This window comes from Hyla sarda, chromosome 1, assembly GCF_029499605.1.
Source record: "Hyla sarda isolate aHylSar1 chromosome 1, aHylSar1.hap1, whole genome shotgun sequence".
Taxonomy (NCBI): domain Eukaryota; kingdom Metazoa; phylum Chordata; class Amphibia; order Anura; family Hylidae; genus Hyla; species Hyla sarda.
This window is the reverse complement of record NC_079189.1, coordinates 497,443,396-497,455,639: the sequence shown is the minus strand read 5'-3', so window position 1 is coordinate 497,455,639 and position 12,244 is coordinate 497,443,396. Positions and strand designations below refer to the sequence as shown.

General features: G+C 44.9%; 1 protein-coding gene across 2 annotated transcripts in view; it reads right to left on the bottom strand.

Moving 5' to 3' along the window:
- The window catches only part of MCC (MCC regulator of WNT signaling pathway), a 418,752-nt gene that overhangs the window by 363,554 nt on the left and 42,954 nt on the right, over positions 1 to 12,244 (bottom strand). The window contains exon 1 of one of the 2 annotated variants that reach the window (XM_056537452.1): positions 5,175 to 5,561. The exons of the other annotated variant lie outside the window; for it this stretch is intronic. Within the exon in view, the coding sequence (XP_056393427.1) occupies positions 5,175 to 5,308 (134 nt within the window). The 5' untranslated portion in view covers positions 5,309 to 5,561. Of the gene's footprint in view, positions 1 to 5,174; positions 5,562 to 12,244 lie in introns of those variants that run through there. 2 annotated transcript variants of the gene reach the window in all.

Genomic DNA, 12,244 nt, shown 5'->3' with positions numbered 1-12,244 from the left:
GCCCCTTCTCTCCCCCTGGCTATAGTCAGGTGGACAGAATGGGCAGCGGCGCCGATAGCAAGGGGGTGAGAAGGGCCAACAGCAGCGCTCTAGACCCCAGGAAAGGCAGGGGGAGAGAAGCGGGCAGCGACGGCTTCTCTCCCCCTGCCTTTCCTGGGAGTGTATCGGCGTATAACACGCACACAGACTTTAGGCTAAAAATTTTAGCCTAAAAAGTGCGTGTTATACGCCAATAAATACGGTACTCTCTATACTTGTACATAGCCTGCTTTGAATCTGCTATCCTCTCTTTCTCCAACCTATGCGAGCTACTGTTTATGGCACAACGAAGCATTTCAAGAAAATAATCAGTATTTTATGGGGACTAAGAGGGTTTACTAAATAAACAGCTGTTAACCATATATGCAACAGGGGACATTTGGCCAAAAATGTGTGGACACGCAAGAGAACAATGTTTTGTCAGATTTGTGTCAACTGCATGTGACGCATTCCATGCACCTCTCCCCAAGTCTATTGTAAATTATTTGGATGGGTTTATTTGCAATAATTTATCCTAGCTAAATAGGGTGAGTACCAATGGTCTCTGACCTGTGGCAAACCTCTGTGCTTCTGGGACTGGAGACGTGATGTCACACTACACCCCCTCCATTCATGTCTATGGGAGGGGGCATGATGGCTATGATAATATATGCTATATATATATATATATATATATATATATATATATATATATATATCTCACAGAAAAGAAAACGTCCGGCACTCGAGAAGATGCAGGTAAAACTTGTTAATGGCTTTATTCACACGCTTAGGCAGGACACAATCTGACGCGTTTCGCACCCTCGGGTGCTTAATCGTAGATAGACATACATTCAATAATGCAGGTTAAAATACACATGAGTTTGGTCACATGACCACATGGATCTTAATTAAAAACAGTTGGTTACAAAACATGGCATTGGGAATCATGATCACATTTAGTCGTTCAAAGAGAGTTCACACCAGGATGCAATCAATGCGGCTTTCACATTTTATAAGTAAAAATTTCAAACTTGAATGGTCCAAAGACTAATCTACCAATACTACCGATATTTGTATTTATTTAGGGGTGCATATTTAATCGTAATAAGCAATTTGAACTTTATCTACACATAAAAAATCCAAGATATTTTTATATATAAATCGATAACCGCATGGTGTATATCACACCATGTGAACAACCCCCTATATAATTTGCAACAATTCAAAATTTATCATATGTACCGATATTCATGTTGGTTTAAAGGTACATATTTACCGAAATAAGCACTTTGAACTATATGTAGACATCAAAATCCGAGATATTTATATATATAAATCGATAACCGCATGATATGCGTCGCGTCGTGTGAACATCCCCCTATAATTTACAACAATTCAAAATTTATTATATATGCACAGGAAACGAAGAATGAATATTAAACCGGGGACTAGACTTACATGGTTAAGGATAAATTGTGTACATCCACTATATTTACTTATTCCATTTATGCACACGTTAACATTAGATCCAATCTTTTATTTAATCCTTGCGGGAATCTTGTTCCCAAGAGGAACATCCAATGTGCCTCTCTATTGTATAGTTTCTTTCTATGATCGCCTCCCCTAGGTCCTAAGGTGACTTTTTCTACTCCCAATACTCGTAAATGGGTAGTGTCTCCTGAATGGGACTCTCTAAAGTGACGTGATAGCATGGACATGTTAGCCAAACTACTTTTAGCATCCGTAATATGTTTCCTAAACCTCACTTTTAATGAATTCCCCGAACATCCTACATATTGCAAGTTACACACAATGCATGTGGCTACATATATGATGGATTTAGTATTACAATTGATGTATTGATGTATATTGTATATTCTATTTGTTGTGCAAGACGTTACAGTATTTGTATTCACCATATGTGTACATGTGATACATCTGGTATGACCACATTTGCGATTACCTATATTCCTCAACCAGTCCCGATCCTTTACACTTTCCTTTTGACTAATAAATAGACTGGGTGAGACCCTGGTTCCAATAGTGGGGCCTCTCCTGGACACAATAGAAATACCTTCTGATAATAAGTCTCTTAATATTGGGTCTGTTTCTAATACAAACAACACCATATACACCATGCGGTTATCGATTTATATATAAAAATATCTTGGATTTTTTATGTGTAGATAAAGTTCAAATTGCTTATTACGATTAAATATGCACCCCTAAATAAATACAAATATCGGTAGTATTGGTAGATTAGTCTTTGGACCATTCAAGTTTGAAATTTTTACTTATAAAATGTGAAAGCCGCATTGATTGCATCCTGGTGTGAACTCTCTTTGAACGACTAAATGTGATCATGATTCCCAATGCCATGTTTTGTAACCAACTGTTTTTAATTAAGATCCATGTGGTCATGTGACCAAACTCATGTGTATTTTAACCTGCATTATTGAATGTATGTCTATCTACGATTAAGCACCCGAGGGTGCGAAACGCGTCAGATTGTGTCCTGCCTAAGCGTGTGAATAAAGCCATTAACAAGTTTTACCTGCATCTTCTCGAGTGCCGGACGTTTTCTTTTCTGTGAGAGTTCTACTAAGCCGGGAGCGGTACCGGTGTCCGCAGCACGAGATAGCGCAGCAAACGCGAGAGTGGTGAGCAGCCTGACCCTATCTGCATATATATATATATATATATATATATATATATATATATATATATATATAGTAGTCTACATACAAAACATTTGTCAGGACTTCAGTGTGGATTGTGTACCAAAATCCTGGCATTTACATCCTTCCAGTAATGCATGTGGACAGAGTACAAGGGTCCGTTGACACAGGACGATTTAATTGAGAGATAGTAGTGTGTTTACCGATGCAAGTTTGAACTGGGGCAGGCTCTCTACGGCGGCTCTGCTGCAGACTTTCCGGAGCAGATATTCTGCTACCGAAAAGCTGCTGTGTAGAGCCTACCCGGGTTCAAATTTGCAGCAGGAAACACACTGCTGTCTGGCAATTATATACATCCATGTGAACTGACTCTTAGGCTATGTTCACACAGCAGAATTTCCACGCCTAATCTGCTGGAAAAATTCCACTAGGAAACTCTTCAAAATGTAATGCACATTGTGTTGAATGGGGATTCCGCTGTCCCATTCACACGGTGGAACTTCTGCTTTTTGAATTCTACAGAAATTTTGTAGCATTTCTGCTTTCTGAAAAGTGACCATGTCTTTGAATTTTGCAGAATTCTTGGCAGATTCCCATTGAAGTCAATGGGGTTTAGAATTTTGGCAGGATTCTGCAAAACTGCAGCAGCAAGCTTTGCAGAACGGAATTTGAGCGGAATCACAGAATTTCCACCATGTGAACATAGCCTAAGAACTCGTTCACAAGAGTTGATTTCTTTTCAAAGTCGCAGTGGATCTTGTGTGCGAGTTTGAAAAGGGGCGGGGTCTCCGTGCACTACCCGCAGCAGATTTTCGCTAGCGGAATCACCACTATGGTAAATGCGACGCAGACCCTATTGACTTTAATGGGGTCTGCGATGGGTCTTCAACATCGGAGATTCCGCTTGCGAAAATCTGCTTAGGTTAGCGCACGGAGACCCCGCCCCTTTTTCAAACTCGCAATGGGAGATTCGCTGCGAGTTTGAAAAGAAATCCGTTTGTGTGAACGTGCCCTTAGGGTTAGTTCACTTGTGCAGATTTTGCTGCAGATTTCCTGCTGCTAATTTTCATTTGTTATTTCATCATTGATTTAAAAGTTAAAAAAAAAAAAAGCACCAGAAAATTTGCATGTGTGAACGGACCCTAAGGGTCCTTTCACATTGGCGGATTTTATTGTGATAGCAGCGTGCTTCCCACTGCGAGTTTGAACCAGGGTGGGATTTCTGCTGCAGAAAATCTGCAACGGAGAGGCCACCTGATTTAAACTTGCAGCAACACGCTTCTATCTCGCAATAAAATTTGCCTGAGTGAACAAGCCCTTACACTATAAACATCACCTATCTACAGGGTCTCAGAAGTGGAACCAGCACCCTCTGCAGAACTAAGTGACTGCTGGGCATGTGCTGGTGGTCGGTGTCGAGAGCCCTGATTCTAGGACCCGCACCGATCAAATCCTGTCAAGATGCAATAAAGATCTATTATGGAAATGCTTCTTTTAAAGACAGCCCCTAAACAAATGTCCTGAAGCTATGTTCACCTATGGAGAGAAAAAAAAACAGAGCAGGCGCATCTGCTGCACGACAGTGGACCCCATTAATTTTAATGGGGTCCGTCATTTGACCAGACAAAAATATGCTTCATATTTTTTTTGACCAGTTTTTTGGACTGATTCTTCCATGGAGGCCTCCAACACAGTTGTGAACCCAGCCTATGGACAATGGATGAAGGTCCTCGGTCCAGGACACCCCTCTATGAGCCGGAGGACTGCTGGACTGAGCCACCTTTCCATAGACGGACATTCACATGATGGCCACTATATAACACTACAGCGGCAGACCACCTGGGGGTACGGCAGACTGTTCTGTCTGGTCTCCATACATTCATGTTCACAGACTGAGAAAACTTATGGATACCTGCCACATCTGTACAGGTCAGCCTTCTTCAAAAACTACAATTCCCAGCATGTCCGGACAGCTGTTGACTATACAGGAATGCCGGGAGTTGTAGTTTTGCAGCATCTGGAGTTCCACAGTTTGGAGACCGTTGGCTGTCTGGGAATGCTGGGGGTTGTTGTTTAGCAACATCTGGAGGTCCAGAGTTTGGAGACCACTGGTGTAAATCTATAGGATGCATCATTGATTTACTGAACCTATGACACCAGTTTGAATACCGTCCACTGCACTGAGGTACCTACAGCTGTATAAGAGGGGGGCACATCCATAGATATGTCACCAGTGCCCCATACCCTGGCAGCAGAAGAGATACCAGTCTCCCAGTGGGCAGGGCAGCACAGGGGGCACTGCTAGAACATGTGCTCTGCAGCTCCTGGCTGACTCCTGGGGTATGAGCAGACTTGGTGCCCCGGGCAGCAGTGGAGGGTCCCCAGCCCGGCCCACTGTACAGGGATGAGTGCCCCCCCTGGAGCCAACTATTCAGCAGGAACTTGGAAAGTTGTGGCTGCTCATCCCTCCCTTACCTGCTGATGTAGCCGTCGCCGTCCCCGTCACAGGTCTGGAAGAGCCGCCTCATCTTCTCCTCCTCGCTGGTGCTGGACGTGTCACTACTACCGCTGCAACTGCTGCTCCCGGTCACTACCACAGCGGCCGCCATGGTGCACGGCCGGGGGAGCCCAGAGACTGCCCACTGCTGAATGTGCACAGCCCGGAGCCAGCGGCGGACACAGCGCCGGCTCCCCGCCCAACACTCCTCTCTCCCGGGGGCTGTCCCCTCCCCGGTCCCCTCCCACACACTTCATTCCTGGGCTCTCCCGCTGAGGTAAAGGCTGCAAGGGGAGAAGTTCATGGCGGGTGCTGGGGGGTCCTGTCAGCCCTGTATACATCCATATGGAGAGCTGAGCCTGGGAAAGCTGGGTGCAGCCACTAACCCTTATAGGACCTCCTGCTGAATGGCTGCATAGCTAGGCACATCTGGCCATTCAGGACTGTAGAAAAGATGGATAACAAGCGCTGTGGGAAGAGTTGCTTTTCACTCAAGTAAAAAAAGGCATCAAAAACATTGATTTAAATTAGGAATAGTCAAAAAAAATACCAGAAAAAAATGTTGTCACTTTTCAGTGTGTTTTCTATTCAACTAAAAAATAAAAATAAAAAAAAGAACATTGTGAAGTACCACAACAAAATCAGCACCAAAACCGTACAGCAGATTACGCTCTGATTTTAAGGCTGGTTTCACATCAATGTTTCTGTTCATGTCATCAGGTTAGGGCCTGTTCACACTACTCCGTCCTGTTTAGGGTTCGGCGCCAAATAACAAAGCAGAACAGACTATTTGCGCAACGAACACCTCTAGGCCCTAACGATTCCCAGGTGTCTAGTATTTTAAAGGAGTTGAGAGGAGAATAAATATTGGACATGCAGTAGTTTTTTCTCTGTTCAATCCCATCCTTTAAACGGGTTGAGCGACCAAGCTTCCTTTTAGCGCAGCTCAATGGGGCAATGTGGACCTAGCCTAAAAAAAACGTGAAAAACTGACATGAACTGATTCCATTGACGTCAATGTGTCATTTTTGTAATCATTTTATCTCAGTTTGCTTGGTAATATTGCCACCAAGTTGTAATATTGCCACCTGTTCTGTGTCCCCCCATATATAATAATAATATTGGCATCTTTCCTTCTCCATACATACAAATAATGCCTCCTGTCACATGCCCCTCACATACAATGCCCCCTTTCTTGTGCCCTCAAGTTGTAATTATGCCCCCTGTACTATTGAAATGGTCAAGGTGCCCCAAAAATCATAAAAATGAAAACAGTAATACTTAACTAATCGTCATTCCAACGAGCTGCTCATTCCCTTTCTTCATGCTTGCAGCGTATGAGCCAAGGGGACAGGATCTCTGGGCAGACGCAATGACGTCACATCATCACGTCATCCTGCTGGAGGATCATATCCCAGCGGCTCACAGGCTGCAAGCATGAAGTGTCTTCAGCATGTGAGAGTAAATAGTGGAGTGGGGAGCTGACATCTCCGACTCCACCATTCTAATGTATTGCATCTGCGAACATAGAGGCAGTGAAGGGTGGCTGGAGTGATAACATTGCCAGATTACTTCCTACTAAGTGGTGTCACCCAGTGCAGTCTGCACCCCATGCTCCCCTGTGGAAACACCACTGACAGAGTTTGGTTGTTTTTTTGTGAAAAAACACAATGGCCAGATTTTAGCTGAAAGTCAACAGGGATTAAAGGGGTACGCCGGTGCTTAGACATCTTATCCCCTATCCAAAGGATAGGGGGGAGATGCCTGATCGAGGGAGTCCCGCCGCTGGGGACCCCCGTGATCTTGCACGCGGCACCCCGTTTGTAATCAGTCCCCGGAGCGTGTTCGCTCATGGAGAACTGGGCCGACTTCACTGTCGGATACCGGCTCTAACGTAGGGACGGGCTGCACCTCAATGGGGAGGGTGCAGCTGTACTTGGGGAGAAGATTGCTAGAAGGGTGGAGGAGTGTTTAAACTAGGGACTGGGGGGGGAGGGAACCTACAACATAGAAGGGGAAGATAGTGTAGATAGAGAGGGGGACTTATTAATGTACCTGGGGGTGGAGCGGAGGGAGGACTTAGAATAGTTAATAGGGATAGGCTTCATAGAAAAAAATATATATATATACCTTTGAATTGCATGTTGACTAATGCCAGAATTTTGTCCAATAAGACAGAGGAAATGGAGTGATTGATGTCTGAGGAGGATTGTGACATAGTGGTTATAACAGAGACTTGGTTGGATGATAGCTGTGACTGGGCGGTCAACATACAGGGTAATAGTCTATTCAGGAAGGATCGGACGGAAAGGGCGAGGAGTTTGTTTTTATGTGAAATCGAGTCTGAAGGCCGCACTGTGAGAGGATATATGGGAGGGAAACAATAAAGTGGAGTCATTATGGGTAGAAATATATGGAGATAAAAATAAAAACATTCTGCTAGGGGTTTGCTATAAGCCACCAAACATGATGGAAGAAGCAGAAGATCAATTGCTGAGGAAAATAAACAAGGCAGCAAATTAGAATGAGGTGATAATAATGGGGGACTAACTATCCTGATATAAAATGGGAGACTGAGACCTGTGAATCTCATAAAGGGAACAGGTTTCTGTCCTAAATGGTGCAGGGCCCGACCAGAGGGGGCGCCCTACTAGACTTAATATTAACCAACAGACCTGACAGAGTAACTAATGCGCAAGTAGAAGGATACCTAGGAAATAGTGATCATAATATAATACATTATAACTTGTTCTTCAATAAGGGAATCTTGCGAGGGGCCACAAAAACAATGAACTTTAGGAAGGCAAAGTTTGACCAACTCAAAACAGCCCTTAACAATATAAAATAGGATAATGTCCTCAAAAACAAGAATACTGACACTAAATGGGAGACTTTTAAAAATATCTTAAACTCTCACTGTAAGATTTATATACCGTATGGGAATAAAAGGGTCAGAAATAAAAGAAAACCAATATGGATGAATAAAAATGTTAAGGGGGCAATACATGACAAAAATAAAGCATTTAAACTACTAAAAGAGGATGGCAGTGAAGAAGCATTAAAAAGCTATAGAGAAAAATGTTAAATATGTAAAAAAATAAAAATAAAAAAAAGGTAAAAGCTGCAAAAATAAAGACAGAAAGACTCATTGCCAAAGAGAGTAAAACTAACTAGAAAATGTTCTTTAACTATATAAATAGCAAAAAGCTCAAAAATGAAAATTTAGGCTCTTTAAAAAATTATGAGGAAGAAATTATAAACGGGGGATCAGGAAAAGGCAAATATATTTAACAAATTCTTCTCCACTGTATTCACAGAGGAAAATGAAATGCCAGGTGAAATACAGTGAGATAAGGTAAACTCCCCAGTACAGGTCACCTGTCTAACCCAGGAAGAAGTATAGCACTGCCTACAATGAAAAAAAAATAGACAAATTGCCAGGTCCAGATGGCATTCATCCCCATGTTCTAAAGGAATTAAGTAATTTAATAGAAAGACTCCTATTTTTTTTTTCAACTGTAAATTTTTATTGAAGATTTTCCAAGACAAAAGGTAAAACAACACAAGATACATAATAGGGCAATGTGTAAGTCAAATAAATACCTAGGAAATAGAAAAAAAAAACAGGTAGTAAAAACATCTAGGTAATTAAGTGCAAAAATATTGCTGACGGCATATACAACTTTCAGTTATTGAGTAGATGAGAAAAATCTCCTGGGTTAATCCCAGAAGGCCCTACATTGGGCACCTACAAAACAGAGAAATACAAATCTCCACCGGATATAACCAACACGGACAACAACAGGACAACAGAGAGAGGACATATGGGGGGGAGGGGGGGAGAAAGTGTCAGAGGAAGTTGGAGAGCTAAGGAGGCTACCTATCCAGAAACCTATCCCAGGGCTCCCACACAGAAAGAAAAAGAGGTAGAGAGTTATTGAGAGAGGCAGTAAGATATTCAAGAGAATGTATTTCCCTTATTCTCGCCACCAGATCAGTCTCTGAGGGGGGAAGGGTCAGTTTCCAGCATTTCGCAATGAGGGTCTTGGCTGCTAAGACCATGTGCATGAACAATTTAAATGGCCGTTTGGGTAAGATTGGAGTGGAGAGGTATAATAAGTAGACCCGGGGATCCAAGGGGACCCTAGCGCCCAGGACATCCAAGACCAGTCGCATCACCACATCCCAATATGGAGCAATGATAGGACAGGACCAAAATATGTGAAAGACCAACCCAACCCCACCCCGCAACACCAGCATTGGGGAGGGATGTTCGGGTTCAGTTTGTTAAGCAGCGCAGGGGTGTGATACCAGCCCATTAACATCTTAAATCGGGTTACAGGAGGAGCGGCCCTCCAGAGGAACGTATTTGGGTGAACTGGAGCCAACCACAGCTTCTCGAGCTCCATCCAGCGGCTAAAGGCATGGTAAGAGGACCAAGAAGCCAGGTGGCGCAGATGGGCAGCCCAGTAGTATTTAGCAACATCTGGTACCGACAAACCCCCCCCCCCCCATATGCTGACTCGCCAACATGACCGACATCGGGAGGCGATGCCTCCTACCATTCCAGATTAAACGAAAAATGGCTGATTGGAATGCATGTAGAGCAGACAACAGGACACGCACTGGCAGCGTTTCAAAAAATATATAACAGTTTGGGAAGGATGGTCACTTTGACCGCAGCTATGCGCCCGAAAATTGAAATATATTGGGACTGCCACTTGTCCATAAGAGAGCGAAGGTGTTGGAAGAGAGGACAGAAATTAGCAGAATAAAGAGTGGAATAGCTGGAAGTATGGCGAACACCAAGGTAGGTAATAGAAGCAGGTGACCATCGAAAAGAATAGGCAGCCGGCAATTGGGCGGAAAGAGAAAACGGGAGATTGAAAGGTAGTTTTAGAAAGATTAACTTTCTAGCCAGAAACGGTACCATAAGAACGGAGAACCCTGTAGAGGCCTCGAAAGGGTGAGAAGGACATCATCTGCAAAAAGGCAAATTTTAAAGTCTCTATCATGGAGGGCTATGCCAGAGATGTTCGCATTCCCACGAATCATAGCAGCTAAGGGTTCAATACATAAGGCAAAAATCAGTGGAGACAACGGACACCCCTGGCTAGTTCCATTGAAGAAAGGGAAGGGAGAAGAAGAGGCATGAGGGAGTTTAAGAGAAGCCGTAGGGGAAGAGTAGAGACCCCGCAGTGCAGTGAAAAAATTGCCCGAAATCCCAAACTTCCAGAGGGTGGCAAAAAGGAAGGGCCAGCTTAGCCTATCAAAGGCCTTTTCAGCATCCAGACTAAGGACCACAGCCTGCTCAGATCGCCGATTAATCAGATTGATCAGATTGACGACCCTCCTCGTGTTATCCCCCCCCCTGGTGGCAAGGAATGAAGCCCACCTGATCCTTATGAATGAGGGAGGGGAGGAGACACCCAAGAGGGGCCGCCAAAATTTTGGAAAACAGCTTTAAGTCGGTATTGAGCAGGGCTATGGGCCTATAACTGGCACAGTCATGGGGATCCTTTCCCGGCTTGGGGATAAGGGTAAGCAAGGAGTGCAAAAAAGACTCCCCTCACCCCCCATTAAGGAATTGAAGAGAGAGACAAGGTGGGGGAGAAGAAGAGCGGAAAAGGTTTTGTAGTATAGGTAGGAAAATCCGTCTGGGCCTGGGGAGCGACCAGAAGGTAAGGACTTAAGGACCTCAGTAAGTTCCTCAAGCGTGATCGGAGCATTCAGAGTAGCTTGTTCAGCCACGATGAGTGAGGGTAGGCGACACTCCAAGAGAAAGGAGTCCAACAAAGAATCGCGCTCCCCAGGGTCAGAGGGCAATTGGAAAGGAAGAGAGTAGAGCATAGAGTAGTAGTCTCGAAAGAGGCGAGAGATAGCATCGGGATGATAGTGAAGAGTGCCAGAGGGATCCTTCAGTGCTGAGGGCATCTGAGACGCAGCGCGGTCTCTCAGCCTTCTAGCCAGCATTGTGTGGGCCTTACTACCCTTCTCTTAAAACCTCTGTTTAGCATAGAGAAGCTGCCGCTCCACCTTGCAAAGCGCAAGCTCACCCAATTCGGCACAGGCCGCGACCAGACGCCTCAGCACTGAGAGAGAGGGAGCAGAAAGCAGGGCCGCCGCAAGGGTGCGGATTTGTAGTTGCAACTCCCGGGTTCGGGCCAAGGCATCAAATGAGAGCCCAGGGCAATACAATGCCCTCTAATAACTGACTCCCAGAGGACAGCCTGGGAAGAGACCGATCCCTGATTGAGAGCAAAGTATTCTACAATAGAGGCCTGGATCAAATCCCGGAAGGGCAAAGACTTGAGGAGGGAGTCGTTAAGACGCCAGTGGCAGCGTCTAGGGGAGGAGGCAAAAGGAGAGAAAGACAGAAGGACTGGTCCATGATCAGACCAGGAAATAGGAGCAAGAGAAGCAGATGAGAGCATGCGAACCATAGGGAGATTGCCAAAAGTAATCTATGCGGGTATGCAGTTTATGGGGGTGGGAGTAAAAAGTGAACGACTTGTCGGTAGGGTGGTTAATCAAGCGACGGAACAAAGAAGCGAGACGCAGCTGAATGGGAGGGGCGGGATTGCCAAGGGCCGAGTGGCGATCCATAGAAGGGGAAAAAAGATTAAAATCACCGCCAAAAAGCCAGGCCGACGGGGGGGGACTTATGCAACCGAGTAAGGACCCGACACAAAAAGGGGATCTAAAACGCGTTAGGCGCATAGACATTGCACAAAAGCAGGGGTTTACCTCCGAGGGAGCCTTCCACTATCACACAGTGGCCATGGGGGTCAGTGTAGGTGGAGGAGACCTGAATGGGACAGGACTGGGACACCAAGATTGCCACTCCTGCTGTTTTCCGACCAGAAGAAGCCGAAAAGGCAAGCTGATACAGATGATGCAAAAATTGGAAAGTACCAGAATGGTCGAAGTGTGTTTCCTGGAGAAAGACTATGTCAGCCCTCTGCGAGACCAACTCCCGTTGCAAGAGGCGCCGCTTAGAGGGGGAGTTGAGGCCCTTAACGTTCAAGGAAACACACTTAGCCATGGT